Raw genomic sequence first — 24,725 nt, forward strand, 5'->3', positions numbered from 1 at the left:
GGTACATTTTGTAAAGCTATTGCTGCCAAGATAGTGATTCTTCTGATGAATCTGGGCAAAATAAATTAAAAACCTGCTGGAAAGGATTCACCATTCTAGGTGTCATTACGATCATTTGTGATTCCTGGGAGGACGTCAAAACATCAACACTGGCAGGAGTTTGGAAGAAGCTTATTCCAATCTTTATAGATGACTTTGAGACATTCAAGCCTTCAGTGGTGGAAGTAAGTACAGATGTGGTAAAAATAGCAAGATAACTCTAAGTAGAGCCTAAAGATGTGAGTGAATCACTGTAATCTCATCATCAAACTTAATGGATGCGGAGTTGATTCTTATGGTGGAGCAAAGAAAATGATTTTTTTTTTTTTTTGAGACGGAGTCTCGCTCTGTGGCCCAGGCTGGAGTGAGTGGCGCGATCTCGGCTCACTGCAAGCTCCGCCCCCCGGGTTCCCGCCATTCTCCTGCCTCAGCCTCCCGAGTAGCTGGGACCACAGGCGCCGCCACCACGCCTGGCTAGTTTTTTGTATATTTAGTAGAGACGGGTTTCACCCTGTTAGCCAGGATGGTCTCTATCTCCTGACCTCGTGATCCGCCCGTCTGGGCCTCCCAAAGTGCTGATATTACAGGCGTGAGCCACCACGCCCAGCCAGAAAATGATTTCTGAAGCTGAAATCTACTCCTGGTGAAGATACCGTGATCAATGTTTCTCTTTTGTTTTGATTTTTGGTTTGTTTTGGATTTTTTGCAGAATAAAGGTCTCGCTATGTTGCCCAGAGTGGTCTTGAACTCCTGGCCTCAAGCCATCCTCACACCTTGGCCTCTCGAAGTCCTGGGATTATAGGCATAAGTCACTGTGTCTGGCTCTGTTAAGATTGCTGAAATAATCACAAAAGATTTAGAATATTACATAAATTTCGTTGGTAAAGCAGGCGAAGGTTATCAGAGGATTGACTTTAATTTTGAAAGAAGTTCTACTGTGGATAAAATTTCATCAAACAGAAATCGCACAGAAATTTTCAGGAAAATAATAATCCATCGATGTGTCAAACCTTATTGTTGTTTTATTTTAAGAAATTGCCATACCACTCTAACTCTCAGCAATCACCCACTGATCAGTCAGCAGACATCAACATCAAAGCAAGATGCTCCAGCAGCAAAGAAGTTACAACTCACCGAAGACTCAGATGATCATTAGCATTTTTTAGTAATAAAGCATCTTTAAATTAAGGTATGTAACAGTGTTTGTATAGACATGATGCTATTGCACACCAAATAGACTATGGGATAGTAAACTTTTATATGCGCTAGGAAACAAACAAAAATGTGTGTGGCTCGTGATATTGTAACATGTGCTTTATTGCAGTGATCTGGAACTGAACCCACGATATCTCCAAAGTATGCCTATACTTTAAATATACACATGAAAACTTAAACTTATCTGTATTTTAATGTTTCACTACAGTTTTATACCTAACGAATGCCAAAAAATATTGTACAATTAGTATTCTTATAAATTTAGAAAACTAAAATGACTCCATATATTAGTATTTTCATATTCAGAGAAAGGTCATTAACACTTACTAAAAACTTAGGAAATATAGAATTACAATTATTGACATATTAAGATGATCATGACATAAATAATAAAAAGCATGCAAAATAAAAATATTTCACATATTTTTTGTATAAGCAATATGCATGCATATAAAATAAAATATGAGAATATTTGCAAAATGTAACAGATTATTTCAATAGTGCAGGATAAGGAAGAGCCTCTTTTTTATTTTGTTTAGTATTTTAAAAGCTAATTTTTCTGCGATGAACAATTATTTAATATGAAAAATACACTAATAAGCTAAAACTTTTTGAAATTTAACTGATGTGGCTTTTCTGCCTAATCTTGAATATGTTTAGATAATATCCCAAACGTTTCATAGTTATTTAATTTATTGAAAAATTTTAGTGTATTTCAATCAATTGGGTTTAGTAATGATTGTTTTAAGTCAAATAGGTGACTTCATAAGTCAATATATCAAAGATGAATAGTAAATTTTATAAAACAATGATAGCAAATGATAATGAAATATATTTTAACATGAAAATTGTATCAATTGATATTAATAAGTCCAAATTACTTAAGCTAAATCGATATCCTGAATAAATTTTTATAGTAATAGCTTCTCATATTTAGAATATCAGCCATATTATGATAATGACTGAAAATTGTAGTCCTTACTTGTTTTGATGCTTGTGATAATTTTAGAGTTGCAGCAGCCAAATCTTAAACTATAACTTGCATATCATACATTGGGATCCAAACTAGATTATTTCTGATACTCAAGACCATTCTCTTAACTTATTATTGTAATGGCTGTGTTAATATTTGGCAAGGTACATTACTTATAAAATGGCTTACTTTTGTTTAAAAATTGTTTTTTATTTATTCAGTAACTGATCTGATTAAATTGAGTAATTAAGAACTACAATGCAACTCTGTTTTATCCTACTATAGAAGAGGCAAAACTTTATCTCTGCCTTCTTAGTCTTCAATTGGGCATGAGAATTAAGTTGATATAAAACAAACTAAACAGAACAAAAGAATAAAGATTTTATTTTACACGTATTTGGAAGTCCTCACGGAAAATGAGGAGTCAAAGAAGTGGCAAAAAACCCAAGTGATTATACAGCAGGTTTAATAAAGGATGGCAATAGCGCAAAAATAATTAAAATGTTTCCGGGGGGGATAAGGAAGATAAGAGTTGTTTCAACAAGGTGTGTTTGTACAGATTTTTCTTAGCCTTAACTCCCAGTCCCTGTGACAGTTTCTTTTATCCTGCTACAGGGATTGGCATCTTTCCCACCAGGGTTTATCTCCCATCTCTGGTGATAGATTGTTCCTTTTCTCCTGTGATAGGGAGAAAGGGGGAGATCAGTGTCCTTTCTCTACCTGCTTGTTCTCAAGTGCCTTTAGTTCAAAATAATCCTTATGGCAAAATGGCATTTTTGAGGGGTGACGACACATTGTGCCACACCTAACTACTCACTTGAAATCAAGAGAGATATTCATAAGCTTTAGTTTTCTAAGAACGCTCGCATAGCTTAAAGGGTGGTCTATCTGCGATAGATTTCAGCCTTCACCTGGCAGTTGCCAGATAATCTCACTGACATTCACAAAAGAACAAAGTCATTTTTATCCTCTATTGTTTCAATGGGTAATTTTAAGAAAATTGTGAATAATTATTATAAAAGCTAACCCTTATTATTTATTGTGAACCAGCCATTGTTTTAAGCAAGTGAATGCATGAATATATTTAATTTTAGAAATTATGTTATAAGGTTAGTGTCTACTAACAAAGCAGCCTTATCAAGTTCCATAATGGGTCCTCTATCCTCTTGACTCTGTCTTTTCCCAGTGCAGCCTGCAATAGGCAATCACATACAGATGTGCCTAAATTTATGATGGCATTATGTCCAGATAATCCCATTGTAAGTTAAAAATGTAAGTCAAAAATATATTCAATACACCTAACCTACTGAACATTACAGCTTAGCCTAGCCTACCTGAAACATTTTCAGAACACTTACATTAGCCTACAGTTAGGCAAAAGCATCTAACCCAAAGCTTATCTTATAATAAAGTATCAAATATCTCATGTAATTTATTAAACACTGACTGAAAGTGAAAAACAAAATGGTTGTATTGGTACTCAAAGCACGGATTCTACTGACTGCGTATCACTTTTGCACCATCACGAAGGCAAAAAAGTCTTAAATGAAACCATCGTAAGTTGGGGACCATCTGTATTAAAGTGAATCGTTAAGTGTTTTTAAGTGTTTCCATTTACCACCATTTCTAACTCCATTATTAGTTTTCTCTCATTTATTTATTTATTCATTTTTGACATGGAGTTTCACTCTTGTCACCCAGGCTGGAGGGCAGTGGTACGATCTCCGCTCACTGTAACCTCCGCCTCCTGGGTCAAGCGATTCTCCTGCTTCAGCCTCCTGAGTGGCTGGGATTACAGGCGGCTGCCACCCTGCTGGGCTAGTTTTTTGTATTTTTAGTAGAGACAGGGTTTTACCACGTTGGGCAGGCTGGTCCTGAACTCCTGACCTCAGGTGATTCGTCTACCTCAGCCTCCCAAAGTGCTGGGATTACAGGCATGAGCCACTGTGCCCGACCACTAGTTTTCTATTATAGACCTGTAATATGTATGCCTATAAGAGAAATGAAAAACTAAAATATAATCTGGCATGTAACTGCTCTGAATAAAGAAGTTAGGTGTCATATTTGGAACACATGTGTCTCTGCTCTTCCTTCTCCATTTGGTCTCCAAATCCATCCTTCTTCCTGTTTTGTCCTATTCTGTGCCCTAGAAGGCTGACTTCTCTGCAATGACTTTGATTTTCAGATGGATTCAATTAACAGAATATCCTATTGAAAGGCAAGAGAAAAAAGCGGTCTCAATTTTGGTCCCCTGTCCCCCAATGTCCTTGCTTTGTTGAGGTTCTGATACTGGCTGTGTCCTTGCTTGACTACTGCTCCTTTTAAGTGGTACCCAAAAATGGCTCCAGATTTTCTTTGGTTAGGATAACTTCATTCACTTCCTTTGGCTCTTCTGGTCTAGTGCTGATAATAGCATCTTACTGTAGCCAATAGTTCTCTTGTGCTTTTCCTACTTCATTAGTTTCCAAAAACTGCCTGACCTTCTGTTAAAAAGTCTCCTTATTTTACACACTTTGGCTCCACCCCTTTGAGATGGCCATTAGTTTCCTGCTGATATCCAGAGTAACAGAGTGGAGGAACGGGACTTATAATTAATATTTTTAAAACATGACTTTAAGATAAAATAATTGTACTAAGAGCATTGTACTTTACCCAGTTTAAACCAGACTACCCTAGAATACCACTGTCCTTCTTTATTACAGAATCTGCTTTTTAAATATCAAAATTGGTTTAAATGTTTTTGAAAACACATGCTTCTCAATGACTCTAATGTAATCTCATGTTAGTTCAAAGTTGCTTTCTCTTTTCCCTGTGTAAACACTCATTTTTCAGCCTTCTTTGCTTACTAGTCAGTAACAAAACAGCTCTGGGCATATTTGAGTCCATCTCTTTTTTCTAAGATGAAAAATAAGTGGGCCTGAACTAGGTATTTTCATTTATCATAACAACCATTTGAACAGAATTCTCTGGACACAAATGTAATTCTTTAAACAATATTGGTGAACAGAGTTTAATTTCTGTTCTTACCTCTTAGCATTTATAGTAACTTTATTGACCCTTTCTTTTTTAACACTGTTAAAATCAAAATTTTAACTGTGAAACAGCTACATGTTATTGATCTTGACAGGTTTTTTTTCAATAGTTTAAACCTGTGGACTCACTGGGGTAACTGCTTTTTCTTAGGCGTTTTTCTCAATCATTTAGTAGAGACATTTCTTTATTTAAGAAACAGTGTTGTCATAGCTTCACTAAAAGCAATTCTGATACTAAAACTGTATACATGTTATGTACATATTTCAGAAGGTATTCAGAAAAATCTGCTTCCTTGTCTTGTAATTACCTTATACACACTTTCCATCAAGTGGCTTTTAATTTTCTGGCCATAGCTTAATTTGAATGAGTATAGAAAACTAATGGGAGATTATTTGAAGTCTAGAGAAATAAGAAACTACTGTATTATTGAAGCAAGAGATGTTTTAAAATATTACAATTATCTGAACACTTATTGGAATTCCATGAACTCCCCAAAGTTAATAGATTGTATTAGACCCTTCTCAGAAGTCACGCTTTGTGGCATTTGCTCTTATTTATTGTCCTGGCAGAAAGTTCCAGCTGAAGTCAAGGTCACCTTCTATCCTAAAGTTGGTATAATTAGTATCAATTCGGTGTTTCACCAAGCTGATACAGGAGGTTATTAACTGTGTTTCATGTGGAGTGTCAAAGAAGCAAGGGCAGTGCCTGCAATCTTTTCAGCTTCAAAGGCACAGCTCATAAATTTAATTCACTGGTTAGTAAGAAAGATACAACCAGTTTATTAGTGATTTTTTAAAAAATTTTAGAGATGTTCTAGAAATATCTTTATTTATATATGTAGAACATGCTTCTTAAATATAAAACAGATTAATGACACAATAACTCACTTTAGCCTCAGTATTTTATAGGAAACATACTTTCTGAAATTATTATTATAATTATAATATATTATAACAATTTTATTTATATGAACATGTATATTATATAAAAATGAATTTTTTAATGGTATATACTGGGGAATTTTTTTCTTAGGGATTGTTTTTCAGAAAACGTATATATTGTTAGATTATATTAAAACTAGGATTATTACTATAAAATCCAGTAAGACACTTCTAAATGTAGAGCAGTGAAATTATATTAGTAGGCCGGGCGCGGTGGCTCAAGCCTGTAATCCCAGCACTTCGGGAGGCCGAGACGGGCGGATCACGAGGTCAGGAGATAGAGACCATCCTGGCTAACACGGTGAAACCCCGTCTCTACTAAAAATACAAAAACGAGCCGGGCGAGGTGGCGGCGCCTGTAGTCCCAGCTACTCGGGAGGCTGAGGAAGGAGAATGGCGGGAACCCGGGAGGCGGAGCTTGCAGTGAGCCGAGATCTGGCCACTGCACTCCAGTCCGGGCGACAGAGCGAGACTCCGCCTCAAAAAAAAAAAAAATATATATATATAATATATATATATATTAGTAGACCTGTTTATTTAAAAGAAATGAAAGCTAATAGAATGAAGATTTCTGTTTAAATTGATGGAAGCCAAAGAAATAAATAAGTTTAAAATGAAACTTTAAAAAATGTCTGATGCTTTAAATTATGCAAGCCACAAGAGTGCCCTTAGAAAATAGAAGAGAGCATACATGTTCTCCTTCCTTTAATAGGTAATAGTGGAAAGAAAATATAAATGCAAGGTTTTCTCAAATATTTTCCAAATGCAGCAAACAAGTCAGTAAATATTTAAGGATTTTCAAACTGTGTCAGAATTCAGCTTCATTCAAGTCAGATGGAAATGCTCAATTTAGTTTTGGAAGTGGTTACGTGTAACCAATGATACATATTTCTATACTAAATAAGGTCTATAAGAATATAAATAAAAACTTTAGCATTCGATGCTAACCTGAAATAATGTAACTTGACACATTGCAACTATTCAAATGTTTAGATCCATGGCTAACTAAAAATCCTGGACCCCCAAGCCAGCATTCCTACCCACATCCTGCCTGCAGCCACTCCATAAGCATTTATAATGTGATACTAGCAGCAAGTTTGAAAGCACCTCCACCTATAGAACATATATGTTGCTTGTTCCTTAAGCATTTTAACCTTGTTTTCACTAGGGACTATTTTAGATATTTAATTTTAAAACTTAGTCAACTAAACATAGTCATTATAGTTTTTTTAAAGACTAGTGAAAATTAAACTATTTTTGTACCCTAAACATAGAAATCAGTCTTTTTGTAGATAAGCAGATTTCTCTATATGGACCATCTGGATATTGAATAATTACTTAATTTTTGTCAAGAAAAGAAACCCCAACATATTGACACTTAATTTTTAAAAGCTCACAACATTGTGCAAATTGTGTTTTATTACCACCAATAAAACAAAAAAGATTTTTAATAGCTGAACACGCATAACAAAAGCTCATAAACAACTTCTTGATTTGTACACTTTGGGATTTAACTGTGTCAAGATGATATATTCTACTATTCCAAATGTTCTATTTGAGTACGTTTATAGTGACTATCTCAGAGCTATAATGATTTTATTTGATTCATTTTTTTTTTTTTTCTCAGTGCTGGGATGCTTTTTCTTTTATTCTGATGTTCCTTTATTTCTTTGTATTCTGTTTTTTAAAGCATTTAAACCAAGAAGGAAAAAAAGACACATAGTAATGAAACCAAATAAAAATTAAGTAAAGATAGACTTGATTTCTTTTGATATGAAGGACCTGGAGAATAGAAGGGCAGGATAGAACATTACTGATTCTTAACCTTATTTAATTAAATAAACACTTCAGACAGTAGTTTGAAGTACACGTATGTCATGTGGTGTTTAGTTTAGCTTATTTTATTTTGAAGTCAGAAACATGAAACGATTGAGGTAAGAGAATCTGAATATAAATGAAACTCTTTCATAGTCCACATTTTTTTAGTCAACTGTAGTTCATTTAAAATGTCCACATTAAATATGAGTAGAATTTGACAATTCATCTCAACCTTTCAACAATGGCCCAAAGAAGTAATTAACTTTCTTTTATTTTCAATTTATACAGCTCAACTTTGTGTAGATGATTTTTTTTACAAGTCACTAAGATTTTTTCAAATGTCTTTAGAGGTAAAAAGTAGTTATTTATTAAGATCTTTCAGAAAGCAATGTTTTAGGATTATAGTGATACAAACAGATCCCTAAATTCATTTACATTTAAAGAATTAAGGTTTTCAATGCACATGATTTAAAAATACAATGGCATTATATGGGTTAAAAATTATGGGTCCATAATTTCTAGACTAGATTTATAGCCATTTCAGACGTATGCTAAAAAATCATTGTATTCTTCAAGAATGATTTTAAGGATTTTAGTTAATGTTACCTTTTTAAACGTATGTCACAACAGTCATGCTATGGTCTGTTGGACCATGTGTCCTCCTGAGTACACAAATGTCCTCCTGAAAATTCACATGTTGAATTCCTATCCCTCAAGGTGATGACATTAAGAGGTGGGGGCCTAGGGAAGTGATTAAATCATGAGGTGGCGCCCTCATGAACGTGCTATGTACCTGTATAAAAGAGGCTCCAGAGAGCTGCTCTGTCCCTTGCACAATGTGAGGACACATGGAAAGACAAGTAGAAGTCATCATCTATGAGGAATGGACCCTTAACAGGCACCTAATATACACACGACTTGATCTTGGCTTTCCCGGCCTCCAGAACTTTGAGAAGTAAGTATTTGTTATGTGTAAGTCACTGAGTTATATTTCGTTATAGCACCCCGAATAGACCAAGGCAACTAATGCAGAATTAAATTGTGAAGAATTGAGTACACATCTTAAAATGTTGTGAGTTTTGTCAATATAACTCTAGGTCTAGATATTTTGACAATTTGATTTCTTCAGTTTAAAAAAAAATCATTTTTTTTCTGTGTGCTGTACCATTTTGAACTAAGGTTCTGTTGCAACGAATCTCATTATAATTAATCAATTTGTTGAGATGTTGAGATTACCAAACAAATAATGTAGTTTTTGTTAGTATAAAATTATAATTCTACCATTTCAAAGACTGATGTAAAACTAAATCTATATTTGAATCAGTAATACATTTGAAGTTTTACATGGATTGTATAATTCTAATCACCATTTTTTGGATTTCTTTCCCTATCTGGTATATTGAAATGTATGATGTATTTGAATCCACTCTTAGTAATAGGACAGTGTATACTGGTTTACATCTTTCCATATCTATCAGCTCATCTCTACATTTAGTGCATTTACTGGTCTGTACAGGTAAAAACAAATATCAATTGTTAGCTTAGAAAATTTTCTGTCCTAAGTTTAAAAGTTCAGTTATAAATTCTTATTTAAAAATTATGATAAATAAACAAAACCACTTAAATATATAACTATGTTTCATATGTCTCCTGAATTTGCAATAAGTTAACATCATCTGTAAAAAGAGGATGCTACTAAAGATTACTAGATTATGACATGGTTTATTATGAAATTAAAATTATATGATAAAAATGAGAATGTTATTAAATTAAACATGCCATGCTAAAATAATGCTTATATTAATACTAGAAATCAAGTCAAAGTCATCTGGAATTATTTTAGAAATGAGTATATTAAATTAATAAAAATATCACAATGACCTAAAAAAGTAACATGTATAATATATGTGTGGACATAATATATGTGTACATATGTTATATGTACATATATGCACACATATGATATATAATATATAATTTGAATAATTGTGTATATATAATATAAAGCATATATCATATATAATATGGAGCATTGTATTATGCATAATATAATATAGAGCATATATAATATGTATACTATATGTTACATATGTCATATATATACATATGTGTATATATAATCTGAATTTTAAAGTTGGTTATGCCACTGTAAAATAAGTATGCAATTTCCAAAAGCTGAAATAAGTAAAATGATATAGATTAAGAATACTTTAAATTTTATGAAAAGTATATGAACTGTTACACTTCAAAGGGCAGACAAATGGTAGATGATTGATAGATAAAAGATAGAGAGATGGATAGATATGAGTGGCACCATATGCTCTAGTATAATTTTCATCTGATGTTTGTTTCATACAATCAATAAAAATAGAATTGAAATGAAAAAGTAATTAGTACATCAACACCAAAGAATTTTACCAGATTAAAACTGTCATTATAGGTGAAAATCTACCATTTCATTAATGGTATATTACAACTACTGGTAAACACCTTTGAAAAAATAATTCTGTCATTTATTGAGTATTGCTTACATTTTCATAACTTTAGATATAATTCTCAAGTCAAAGCTGTGCTTCATGTTTTTCTGATGAAAACAAATTGATGCTCAACTTGCTGCACTGTCCGAGGTCAAACACCTTGTAAACAAAATAACTAAAAGTCATATCCAAAGATGTATCCAGGGCTCAATTATTATTTGTCTTTCCCATGGCTGCTAAAGTTGGTTCATTTCCATGTGTTTTGACACCCTTATTTGTAATTGCCTAATTTCTAATTGCTTGTTTTTATTCCATGTGGTTGAAGTTCTTCTTCTTCCAAATAGGAATACATTTTAAACACAAGCTGAAGAGTTGTGCACATTCTTAAGGTTATGACATTGACATTCCAGTGTAGTTTCTTTCACTCCATTTCATCTTGACTTTTAATATAGATACAGCTGTGATTCTTTAAATTTATTTTAAATTGGTTTAGCATCTCATAGGATGAAAAATTCAGCGATAGCAGGAGTTGTAAAAGTGTAAATGGAGATATTAACAGTGATTTATGTGTGATCATTTATTAAATATATGGAGATAAATGTTATAGTTTGTGAAATTTGAAGAAATGTAATTTAAACCTAATAAAATCAAATACATTTAGTTGATTTCAAATTACTGAATAAGATAAAGGAATGAAATAAGTAAACCAAAAAGAAATGCTGTAAGCTGAAAATATTCCTTCTTTTTAGTTCTTAGCTTTTCTTAGGCAACATATTCTTATTATGAATCCTTTTTAATCATGATTTTAAACCATCTTTCATAAACTTATAAATAAATTATTTTCAAATATAATTGCATCTAAAAGCTTTAATTTAAAAGGCAATTCATAAAGAAACAACATCACATAATTTAAAAGAATAAAGTGTAAAATTCATAACATTGTTTATATACTAAATGAATCCCCTACACTTTCAATTATGAACTAGAATATTAACAATGCAAGTGAGTCTGGTGACTTCCACAGTCCTCAGATGTTTGATGAGGATGGAAAGAAATGGGCATTAGGCTAACATTAAAATTCAATAATACTATTTTTTTCTTTTAAAATAGATAATATGAACTTCCCAGCTTAAAAAAGAAAACTTTTTAAAAATATTTTTGTGTGATTTATTAAAAAATGTTCTCTTTCAACCTTTAAGTTAAAAAAGAGGGATTGGTTTTTGTTCACATCTTTCTGTGTGTGTACTCATGCGTCTTCTTGGAGGTTGGTTGTGTGCTTAAGGGAAAAGTAAATTATTTGAGCACTTTCAGTATCCATGGTGTAAAGTTTACAAAAACATGTTAAGAAACCTGAAAAAAAGTGAAATTACCAGAAAGAGTAAACCATTGATTTTACATTAACAGATAATTCTCAAAAGCAGACATGCATGTGGCTAACAAGCATATGAAAAAATGTTCAACATCGCTAATCATTAGAGAAATCCAAATCAAAACCACAATGAAATACCTTCTCACACCAGTCAGAATGACTGTTACTAAAAAGTCAAAAATAACAGATGCAGACAAGTTTGCAGACAAATGGAATGCTTGCATACTGCTGGTGGGAATATAAATTAGTTCAGTCACTGTGGAAAGCAGCCTGGAGATTTATGAGAGAAATTAAAACAGAGCTACCGTTTGACCCTGCAATCCCATCACTGAGTATATACCCAAAATAATATAAATTGTTCTACCATAAAGACACATGCACACATATATTCATCGCAGCACTATTCACAATACCAAAGACATGGAATCAAACTAGAAGCCTATCAGTGGTGGACTGGATGAAGAAAATGTGGTATATGCATTAGAAATACTATGCAGCCACAAAAAAGAAAGAGATCATGTCCTTTGCAGCAACAAAGATGCAGCTTGAGGTCATTATTCTAAGCAAATTAATGCAGGAACAGAAAACCAAATATCGCATATTCACACTTATAAGTGAGGGCTAAATATTGAGTACACCTGGACACAAGGATGGGGACAACAGATACTGGGGCCTAGTTGAGGATGGGAGGGTTACAGGAGGGTGAGGATCAAAACACTACCTATCACATACTATGCTCACTACTTGGGAGACAAAATAATTTGTATACCAAATCCCAGCAACATTCAATTTACCAATATAACAAACTTCTACATGTACTCCTGAACCAAAAATAAAAGTTGGAAGGAAAAACAATGCAATAAACCAAATCCCACTTAAGATTCATGTGAACCAATATAAAAGAATGTTGTTAGCTTCATTTGAAATAAAATATTTTTTCTCTTATAATAGTCTATAATTGCGTGTGTGTAAACGTGTGTGTGTAGGTTTGTACTTATATAGGTATTTAGTCCTTTGAAGCAGAATTTATATATATATAAATTATATATATATAAAATATATATATATAGTCCTTTGAAACAAAATACCATAGATTTTTTTCCAAAAGACCAAAAGACCATATGTAATATTTTCCCACAAAGAACATTAGTACTTTTCAATAAAGATTAAGCACACAAACTGTTTGTTCATGGTGAGAGGAAATGTATACATTTGATTGTTAGTGATTTTAGATGCCAGTAGTTGTCATAATTTTAGGTCCTGACATAGCGTCATACATATAGCATATATTCAATAAATATTTTTTGAAGAATAAGGCATAATTGAATATTAGATTTTTGTGTTACAAATGGACCTTTTAAAAAAAGTCAATATATCTCCCTCCTTTCCCATTGACGCGATTCGTTTATACAGTCAGAACTTAATAGTATCACAGATACTGTGTTAGTATGCAGTGATTACATTTTATTTAAACTGCTGTTTGTGGAAAACCTTACAGAGCATCACAAATTAAAGCAAAGTAGAACTTTAGATAGCTTTCATTTTACATAATGTTATAAAGCACTTCTAACTTTTTCTTCATTTTCATTATGTCTTTTTGTCCATTTTTATATAATTTTTTACAAGAAAGACCTTCAAACTCTTCTCACAGATTTAGCTTAAATAAAGTCCAATCATACAAAAACATACCTAGCTATTTCCGAGAAATTCTTATTGCTACTACCATCAAACTTATTTAGTCATCAATCTTGTACACTGTATAATATAGTTGATGTCATTATTAAAAAAATGGAAAATTATCAGACATTAGAATATTTTTCTGAAACAAAAGAAAGACCATTATAACTGTCAAATCAAAGCTAGCAAATCAACTTAATATCAAGAATTAATTAAAATTTCAAGAAAAACAGTCTAATTGAACAACCTTTAATAACTATGAATAATAATGATAAACATAACCTTCATACAACTGAATTAAATATAATAATATAAAGTCCTCATGAATTTCAAGTTAAATTGTTAAATTTCACAGATATTAGTAGAGCCAAGGTGACATTAAACATATATAAGAAATAAAAAGACAGACTTAAATATGACAAATGCTCTCTGAGCACTGCTTATGTAGAAATTAAATTTAAATCATGTTTTCCTTTTTTTTTTGAGACGGAGTCTGGCTCTGCCACCCAGGCTGGAGCGCAGTGGCCGGATCTCAGCTCACTGCAAGCTCCGCCTCCCGGGTTCCCGCCATTCTCCTGCCTCAGCCTCCTGAGTAGCTGAGACTACAGGCGCCGCCGCCACGCCCGGCTAAATTTCGTATTTTTAGTAGAGACGGGGTTTCACCATGCTGGTCAGGCTGGTGTCAATCTCCCGACATCGTGATCCACCCGCCTCGGCCTCTCAAAGTCCTGGGATTACAGGCGTAAACCACGGCGCCCGGCCTTAAACCATGTTTTTCTATAATGGCTTCAATTTTTTTTTTTTTTTTAATTTCCTCATCAACTACTAACCACTTAATAACTGCTCAGGAATACTTTTTATATTTCTCAACCGTAACATAGTTATTTCTTCTGCCTTTAAGGATACTCCCACCTTTATAAGGTTGCTTTCTTTGAAACAAAAATTCTTATATGTATAACGATACCAGAAATTACTCATGGAGCCATCTGGGACAACAGACATTTGCTTTTAGAACACTCTATTAGTAGAATAAGTAGCTTCATTCAGCAAATCACTTTAGGATAACATGTATTTTGAATATTTACCTGCAAGTTCTATGTGGAGAATAATTTATACTGGCTCCATGCACTATGTCAATTTTAGAACAATTTCAACACTATAGGTATTTTTACACAGTTGCAGAGGACTAGCAAGTTATTAACATTAAACTGGAATTTTAAAAAAAAGCCAAAGCTACCTCTGCACACATGAACATCTTATGTATCTGTTTACCTCTCAAGACAGGCAAAAACTGTGTGTCATGCTAACATTTTAAATTTGACCAACATTTTAAAGCCCCGTATATTTTAAATCTATATTCTGCAAGATTTTGATAAGTCTTAAGTAACACTCAAAAAATAAAAAGTACCATAATTTCTCATATTCTATTCCAGTAACCCTAATTGATAGTAATTTAGGTGACTTAATTCTCATAATTAAGTAAAATTGAATCTCAATGTTTTTAACCTTTCTAAAAACTTCCACAAAGCTCCAGTTAATGTGCTTTCCAGGCTATAACAAAGAAGCATACCGTACCTCTGATGCTGCTGGTTGTTGCAGATGTGGTTGGGCTGGTTGTTATGGCTACAGTGGTTGTGACTGTTGCAGTGGTAAGGGAGGGGATGATAGTAGTGGGAAGCAAAGTGTTGGGAACATCTGGTGAGTGGAAAAAAAAATATAAACAAAATCATATCATGCAAACAAAAGAGAAACACAAATGATTCAAATTATAAATACATATAACTTATTGAAGTTTAACTTTAACAAGCTTTAACAGAACATCAGGTACAAAACCGACTGTGTCACACAATTCTTGTCATTTTTTTTTTTTCACTTTTTTTCGTGCTCCAACACAAAGCAAAAACTTGGAGCAATGTTTGAGAATAAGCAGGTTGTTTGCAATATTGAGAGTAAAATGTAAAATGACAAGAATTCATTTGTTCACTGAGTCATTTAAAAAGTTTGACATGCAGTAGCAAAAAAGCATGTAGGTAAAAAAAAAAATGACATGCTTTGTCAAAGAAGTAAACAGAATGACACATACAGAAATAAACACATATACCACCATATAAGATTAACAAAATGTTAACAATGAATGTGTAAATGCATGTTAAATGCTTTTTGATTTTTTTTCTTTTAGGAAGACTTAATGATAGGAAATGAAAGCAATCTTTAGAAACAAACAAACAAAAGAAGCCAATTGTTATTATTATTGTTATTTTGCTTCTCCTGTTCTCACAAATGATGTTAATGCACAGTTTAGAATCTTGCAATTCTTACCCTGTTTAGCTGGTAACGCCTTCTAATAATTTTGCAGTACCTAGGAGTCTTTGGCAAGTATTGAGTCAACTAGCATGACACCCAATATTCGGAAAGGTTTATGATTTATTTTAATATGGCATACCTAGGAGAGGTTACCGAGCATACACTGGAAGTGTAACATTGAACCTTTAATCCATAATTTCTAAGTTGCCAAAAGTTAAGAGTAGCTTCAAATACAGAGAAAATAAAACCCAGAAAGAATAGTGTTTAATGCCCAAATCCTCTTTCCTTTCACTGAAAATATGAAGAGAAGCACAGAGAACATTGAAACAATACAGCCAGTGTCAAGCTATGAGAACTTCAGTGATACCCTCAGAGAGTCCAATCTTGTCGAAAGTGAATACGCGTGTAATCTACACAGTGAGGAAATTAGGAACAGTTTCCAAATTACCAATAATTCCTGTGCTGAGGTTTGATTTCACATGTTTGTCACATAGCCCCCATATATTCCGAGTGTTTGACAGATTATTTTGTATTTAAAAGTTTCCTGTCATTCTCTCAGTTAAAGTCTGAGTCACACTAAACATTTTCTAGTACTTTACTGCTGATAAATAGCCCTCCTCACTCTGTAGACTCTACCCGCTGAATTTTCTACACTGGATACATCAGAAAACAGCATGAGATGGCTCTCTTATCTTGAATATTGATGTTTACACCTGTTTTTCGACAGGGAAAATGCTTCCTGGCCAGTCAAATTAAGAAAACAACCTTCTGAAAACTCAGTGGTGCTGCATTAATCACTAGGGAAAATGGGTAAAGTCTGAAGTGCGATTTACCATTATCATAAAGTAGAACTGACTTTGAAGACATTGTAAATGAAGAAAGATTATGTATATGGACAAAGATGCTTCTTGTTTACTAATTGTTATAACTCCTTATTTCAAGGTAAGAGTTCTTAAACAGTTTAGGCGGACAGGAGGTAAATGAAAACATTTTCTAAATTTAAAAAAGTGTGATTTTAACTTTTATACATATCTAAAATAGAAAACAATACATTCTTTCTTAGCAAAATTATTTGCTTATTAGGATCTCAAAATATATGCATTTAATAACTGCAAAGGCCAATATCTTCCAAGGATAGCAAATTTAAGAACAAACAATACTACTAGTCATTTAAAACTCCATGTAAATGAACTCTTATTTCCAAATTTATCACAGATTATAACTCGCTGGCTTATTTCCTATCACATAAGCAGTTCGAATATGATTGCATTGGATCTTATTCTAATAAGAAAAGTAGTCTTTCAAAATCAGTCCCATCATTGAATTATTAAGAGAAAGAATACAAATAATGGGATTTCATTTTGGTTTTAGTTTAGGCAATAATAATAATTATTGTTGTTGTTATTGTAGTACTATTTGGAGTCCCCCCCCAACCTTGCCTCGCTTATTCCACATCAAAAAATATAGGTAGTAATAGATCCTGAATTTTTTAAAGACAGTCTATATTTTTTCAAGTACTATGAGCATTCCTCTATAAAGCAAACCATATCTTTATTTCTTACAAGTGTAGAAATGCAGTAAGCATACATTTTTCCATAGGTTAATACTCAAATAACTTAAAAAGATAAGTAGTTTTAATAATTGTTAATCCACTTCAAACCAACCTCCTTAGAATCTTTTGAAGTATACAAATAGACAACATTACAAATTATTATTTACACACAGCTTGGTTCTTTTTTATCTCTTCAGCATCCTCTCTTATCCTCCTCTCCGACTTCATATGTAGCTAAAACCAAATTGACTGAAAGTAATTTGGTGGAAAGTGCCAAAATGACAATCAGGTTTAAAAAATGACTTGTCGTAAAGAAACCTATGCCTGTTACTGTTACATGTTTTTAACTACTACTAGTTTCATTTTGTTCTATGTGTTTTAAAACATTTTTGTTTTTCTAATAATTTTAAGGGTTTTATTCTGTTCTTTCATTATTTGTTAAAGACCACCCCGTTATTTCAGCTATATCGTGAAATAGTAAAAGTTAAAATAAGCTAAATATTCAGCACCAGAATATTAATTGGAATAACTGAATAAAATTGAATAATGTAAGATCAATTGAATGAGCTGAAACTCTCTGAAAGACCAGGACAGTTGCATGAAACGTCTGTCTTCTACCTGAACTTGCTACCTGCTCTGCTTTTCTTGCTATCAGTGTACCACTAGACAATCAGTTCTTCAAGGGAAGAGCTCTGCCTAGAATTCTGCACATTTTTAAACCTCTTACACTGTTAATGAAAAGAAAACTCCATCAAATATGGCACAAGGTGGAAACTGCAGCCCATTTTATACCTTGTAAGATGATACCACTTAAAATATTCCCCAATATTGAAAATATACTAATTCATACTAAGAGAATTTATACACATGCACACATACATCATAAAAATACTAAATACTGGTTCAACATTAACTTATTAATTATTTCCATAGGACAAGATAATCTGCAGTTATACTAATATTTTAAGTAATTTGCTTAATATGACATGGCAGTGTCAGTATATCTTAATATATGCCTTATATATTAACATCCTATGATTAATCAAATGGTATTTGAACATAGACACCAAGACAACTATAAATAAAACATGGTCAAATTTATGGCATGTGATGCATAATTTATGAATATTGGAATTTAGAAATGATAACCATCCAATACACAGCTCAATTTGCATATTTCACCTCTGATTTCAACGTTGCAAAATATGAGCTCATTGTTTTTTGTTTTCTTTGGAGAGCGTATTAATTTAACCAACTCTAAATGCATTTTCCTGAAATAAAAATGTAGTTATAAATGATAGGCTCAGCACTTCGAATTTACAAAAGAAATTAATTATGTTGTATTATATATTTTTAGTTTGTATTTTTAGATGTTAAGGTATAAAGAGTGAAGAGTCAGCAACTGATAAAATATGTAGCTAATAGAAAAGGCATTTGAAAAATGAACTAAGTGAAAGTAACTAAATTTTGTCTAGAGCTGATCAGAGAAATTAGTAATTATACATAAATTATTTAGACACAATTTAAATCCAAACAAGATAAATTTCAATGATTCATCAAAATCAGAATTTAAAATACTCTCATTAATATGAAATTTGTTTGCTATCTAATCTAACAATAGTTTTCAGGAGGTTAAAAGTTTTAATCACAATATATAGGAATGTGTAATGATAATTTCTCTGAAATTATGAAATCATAATTATGTGTTTTAAATTTATTTAGCCAATTTAGTCTCACCACATGCTAAATACCATATATCACTGTATACTAAAATAAGTAATACTTGCTAAAATAAATTGATGGTTTTAGATAAGATATGAAATGAATTCATACAGATCCAGTGTTCATTATATAAACTTTAAATATATCTTTATATATATATTTTATATATGTACACATTTTACATAAATCCTGGACCTCTATCTGTGTGTGTGTGTGTGTGTATAAAGAAGTTTTATTTAAAAGGAAATGTGAGCCTTTTTATTGACAGGAAACTGAGAAAAGTAAAGATTCGAAGATATGAAAATATCTTCTTATAATTTTGTCTACACATAAAGTTTGAATTATAATAAATTTTATTTTTCATTTCACTTATAACATATATAAAGTACTGTTTTCATGTAAAACATGAAATTTGGGAGTATTTCAATAACAAACAGAAACCCTAAATCTAGTCAGTAAAACAATTTCATATTTGGGCAGACAAAGTCTAACTAGGCTGCAAAAGTCATTCATTTGAGTGAATGTTGGGGTGCCAATAAATGCAATGTAAATAATCTGAGTACTTCTATAAGAACTTAGTCACATGCAGAAGTATAATTTCAGCTAAAGCAACACATTTGCCAAATCAGGAAACTAAAAGCTGTTTATAGGACCATGGCTAAACGTTAATATGATAAATTCATCAGTCCATCATCTCTTCTGCTCAACCTGTGTGACTCTGACAGGAACTCCAAAACTGCGCCCACCGTTGTGTTGAGGCAGCCATAATGTTAAGGTTTCCTGGTACAACAGGGGTTAGAGTTTCTCACAGGATACATGTCTGGCTTGTTTTCTTAATGTTTCACGTGCTGAGTTTATGTAGAGAAAGAAGCTTAAGCCTAGCACACAAGAAGACATCTGCCTCTGACACAAGTGCTTTCCCCCATGACAGAGCTAGACATAGCTCTTTCTGTTCTTTGTGCTGTAGGTTCTCAGAGGCACACCCCATTTCACATTTGTTTTCTCTTTCAGGTCCATCCTTTAAATCCTGGTTCAAATAAGATCTCATATGGAAAGCATGGCCTAGTTCTGCAAAGAGTAATATCTTCCTTCTCTGAGCTTTTAGGCATTTTGCAGACACCCATATACATGTTTATATTTATGTGTTTACCTCTCCCAATAAACTGTAGGCTCAGCCTTATAAATTAACATGTTTTTATCTTTTAAAATATCACTTTGTCTTAGACAAATATACTCTGAGCCAATCCTTCATTAGCTTTTCGTCTCAGAATAGCCACCCTTTCTTGATATCTAGCAAAATGCTTCTCTCACGTCTCAGCCTGATTCCTACCTGCTTTGTGAAGACTTCCTTGACTAAGTCCCACCTAATTTTCTTTCACCAACCGTTGTACTTTTTGAGTTTATCTACTGCTTCCTTCACTTTGTCCCACCCATACCCCCATGACCAATAATGCTTCCATTCATGACATGCTGCTATGGGAAGACCCAGAGTCATGTGTATCCCACTAGCTCCATATCCATTACTGTCCCTCAGTAGAAAACACAAATTAAACACGTGCAATGTTATAACAACATTTTTAAATTTGCTCTAGTTTACATAATCAATTTGTAAACTCTACTACTTTAGCTCTTTTTAATAATATAGTACGCAGTACATTGATTGTAACTCAAAGTTCTTCATAAAATCTGGGGTTGGAAATTGAGAAGCTGTAACATTCATTTGATACTTAACATATATTGCTTGCATTTTTTTCATGAACAAATGATAGTAAGATAATAGAGAAAATGAACTTCATGGTAAACTTTTGGGCTTCATCAGGGTGCTAGCTCTATACTTTCAATGTGGTAGGCCCTTTTCATTTATCTCTTTTAAGAGGTGGGGTCTTGCTGTGTTGCCCAGACTGGAATGCAGTGGCTATCCACAGGCATGGCCTTGGTGCACTACAGTTCTGAACCCCTAGACTCAAATGATCTGTCTGCCTCAGCATCCTGAGTAGCTCGGACTGCAGGGATGTACCACAGCGCTGGAGATGACAGGTGCTTTATCAATAATGTCACTCCTGGTAATAATGATCCCAGTAGATATGGAATAGAATAGTATCATTCTTAAAAATGTGAATCAGCAACAGAAGCTTATGCATGGTTAATGCCTGAAAAAAGTTGCTCTCCCTTTTATCATGTGTGAGGTGATTTTTTGTAATTCCTGTTAAGAGTCTTCCAGTTTAAATGAGTATTAAAAAAATAAAAATGCAGCATACAGAATAATTCTATATTCTAAATGCAGATTTTCAGTGTTTTTAAAAGTGTTAGAGCTCTAAATCATATCATCCAATTAAAAACAATAGAAAAGTGTCCTTTTCTTTATATTCTAATGAAGGATTTTTTAAAAAAATGCCACCACATTTTGTTATTGGAGCTTATTAGAGCACAACAGATCCTGTATAACCTTGTCAAAATGAAATCACTTTCAACAAGCGCTGTATACGGTAACCTGAAGAATAGTACAGCACCTTTTTTCCAATAACGAGCTTTTCAGGTTAAAGGCATGTTCTGTTCTCTACAAATGCAGTGTACAATAATTTCTGACTTGTCAACCTGTTTTGTTTTCTGGCAGTTTCTCTTTTTAAAAATGGCATTCAGAATGGATTTTCAAAACAAAATTAAGTCTAAAGAGTCTCAGAAGCCCAAGCTGCTTGTTTCTCTCCAAGGACTAGTGTTCAATAGGGAGAAAAAAAATGGTTACCATTTAGTCTGGAATCCATATGTTTACTTTCTTTCTGCTTTATGTCACTAATGCCCTCCCCCAGGGGTGATCCCAGGATGATAAAGTAAATAAAAGCTAAGAGTGATTAGTGGAGATGTAGAAGTGTTAGAACTTGAGGTATATCCTTAGAATTATTATGGTAAGATGTGTCTTTTTTGGTGAAAGATGTTCACATTTCCCTATCTTAAAAAATAATAGGGCATTTTTCCTTACTACTAATTGCACTGACTGACATTGGAAACAATTGTAAGAGGAAAGTTTACTTTATTTGCACTTGCCTGTGCAAAAAAGAAGAACATTTATCTGCTCCCATTATGCTCAGCTACATGCAGCAGCCTATTTGGATCACAGTGTAAAAGTGGATAACAGCACCAAGGCTCTTACTTAAATGATAACCACCAGGTTGAAAAGGTTCCAACTCACCAGTACATGCCTCCTCCTCAACGGTCATATAGTAACTTCATAAAAAGGAACCCTTTTAAAAAACATATTTGAATAAATCATTTTTCATCCTTCTGGATAGCTTCCACTGGTTTCTCATACTAAATGGAATCCTTACACAAGAAAAAAAGGCTGTTCTTAAAAAATGAAAAGTACTGCAATTTTAAACTGTAGGCGGTAACTGTCAGTTCTATGTAATTACAAGAAAAGTTTATGAATAAAATCAATGCATTATTTGAAAAAATGTATGCATTTTTTCTTTTATAGTACTTTTTTACATTCTGAACTGACAAAAGTAAAGTGAAATTTAAAGTATGAAAAAAATGCATTTGCAGTGGATTATCCTATATTGTTTAACTCCGCCTACTTCAATATTGTGAGCCCTTTCCTACTCTTTGCTTAAAATACTCTACCTAAAAGTAAATCACATGATTTGGTCCAATACTTTAAGTTCTGTGAAAATGTAAGAGAATATTACTGTCATTCATTAAAAGAAAAGCGTAAATCGACTATGAATAAACACAAGGAGAACTGTGATATAGTAGAAAAATACTGACTGAGAAATCCAAATAGTTTGATTTTTCATGTAGGCTCTGTGATAAAGTAGTTGAGAGCCATTTTGAATGTCATTTAACCTCTATGCATCTATGCTTCCTCATCTAAAAGTTGAAGACTTTCCACCTGTTCATTTATATAAATCCTTTTGGACTAAGTTTTTAACCAGTGATGGATCAGAGTTGATCTTCTAAAAGCAAAACACTTTCGCTCAAAAAATTATACATGCAAAAATGTTTGCACATGACTTCAGGACATATGAGAGTCCATAAAGGTGTTGGTTCAGTTTCAAAATGCAATGAAGTAAATATATTTTTTGCCTCCTATTCCGTAATTATCTCAACTGCAAAATAATCTAATGTATACTAGAAAAAATTATCTTAATATTAATGTTATTTTTAAAATATTAATGTCAGTGAATATTTCAGAATACAAAAATCACTCTTCCCAGTAAGCCATCCATATTTAAGTATAACATGCTTATGATTAAAAACTGTTTTAAGATGTCTTGTATGACTTTTTTTTCCATTTTAATCTTTTATTCTATAAAATAGTTGCTTAACCCATATTAGGTTATATTTTTATGTTACTCTATAGATTTATCACCATGTAACTTACCCGAAATATGTTTCAGGTTTATCTTGATACAGATTCTTATTTAATATATAAATTCTAAATTCCATCAAAGATTAAAGTAGATTCCAGAATCCTGAACCAACATTTTTGAGGATTAACTAAACTGTGCTGCACTTTGGAGGGTGAAGAGAGTACTATGCACACAGCACTTATGTTAGCGAATTCTAATTTTGACATACGTGTTTGTTAGCTACCAGTTTTTAAAAGTAATAAAGTGAATCCCAGTGCAATATTCTATATTGCAATACAAAAGGTTAATTAAATAAATATTAAATGAGAAGGTAATAATGTTTCAAAGATTGTTATAATCTTGCTAACCTATAATTTAAGAAAATTATGAATGTCTATTTATAGGTACTTTTTGCACATGCATATTAATAAATAGGTTCACTTTGACATACCCTTAGAACACAATCCCTGAATAAAACTAAATAATGGTAAGAAGAATTGTGAATAAACATCGACTGAGCTTCACTTTGAATATCCATTCCTATCACCTGTATTCCTAATGGTCAGAGCGCTTATGAGCAGCAAGGTCTCTCGTATAAAAGGTTAAATTTCAGTTAGCAAGGTCATTTAACTTTTCAAAAAGATGAAAACTCATGCTTGGAGTCAATTGCATAACTTTAATTGCAAAGATTTGTATTAGAAAAATTAATTAATCTATGCACAGTTATTTATGTTTTGAATTACTTAATTCTATAAGTAAGGCACATTTCACATGGGTTGCTAAATACATGTTTTTTTTTCAGTATGGGATAAAAACTAAAGGTTATTATTTTGGTGACCAAAGAATATCAATTATTTCCCTGATTTTGTCCAGAAGTCAAGGCTGTTTGTGTGTATGTGTGAATGTATATATATATACACACACACACATATATCTGTATATATATGTGTATAGATATACACACACATATATCTGTATAGATGTGTACAGATATACACACACGCAACTATATTTTCATATATATGTGTATATATGTAGACATGGGTATGTATGTGTATATATGTGTAGGTATGTATACACACACACATGTATTGCTTCACTAAAGTTTCTTCTCTTGAAAACAGGGAGAGACAGAAACATTTAAATATTAAGTAAATATTTATTGAGCACCTACTATTTACAAGGCAGTGTTCTAAGAGCTAGCGGTATAGAAATAAACAAGATGCGTGAAATATCTGCTTCCAAGGAGGTCATAGTCT

At 32.6% G+C, this 24,725-nt stretch overlaps 1 protein-coding gene across 3 annotated transcripts in view; it reads right to left on the minus strand.

Annotated features, from left to right (window-relative positions):
• CADM2 (cell adhesion molecule 2) overlaps positions 1 to 24,725 on the minus strand; it is a 1,094,949-nt gene that overhangs the window by 65,145 nt on the left and 1,005,079 nt on the right. For 2 of the 3 annotated variants that reach the window (XM_033211598.1, XM_033211597.1), the window contains one exon: positions 15,118 to 15,237. The exons of the other annotated variant lie outside the window; for it this stretch is intronic. In XM_033211598.1, the coding sequence (XP_033067489.1) occupies positions 15,118 to 15,237 (120 nt within the window). The remainder of the gene's footprint in view (positions 1 to 15,117; positions 15,238 to 24,725) is intronic. 3 annotated transcript variants of the gene reach the window in all.

The sequence above is a fragment of the Trachypithecus francoisi genome, unplaced genomic scaffold (assembly GCF_009764315.1).
Source record: "Trachypithecus francoisi isolate TF-2019V2 unplaced genomic scaffold, Tfra_2.0 Lachesis_group0, whole genome shotgun sequence".
Lineage (NCBI taxonomy): Eukaryota > Metazoa > Chordata > Mammalia > Primates > Cercopithecidae > Trachypithecus > Trachypithecus francoisi.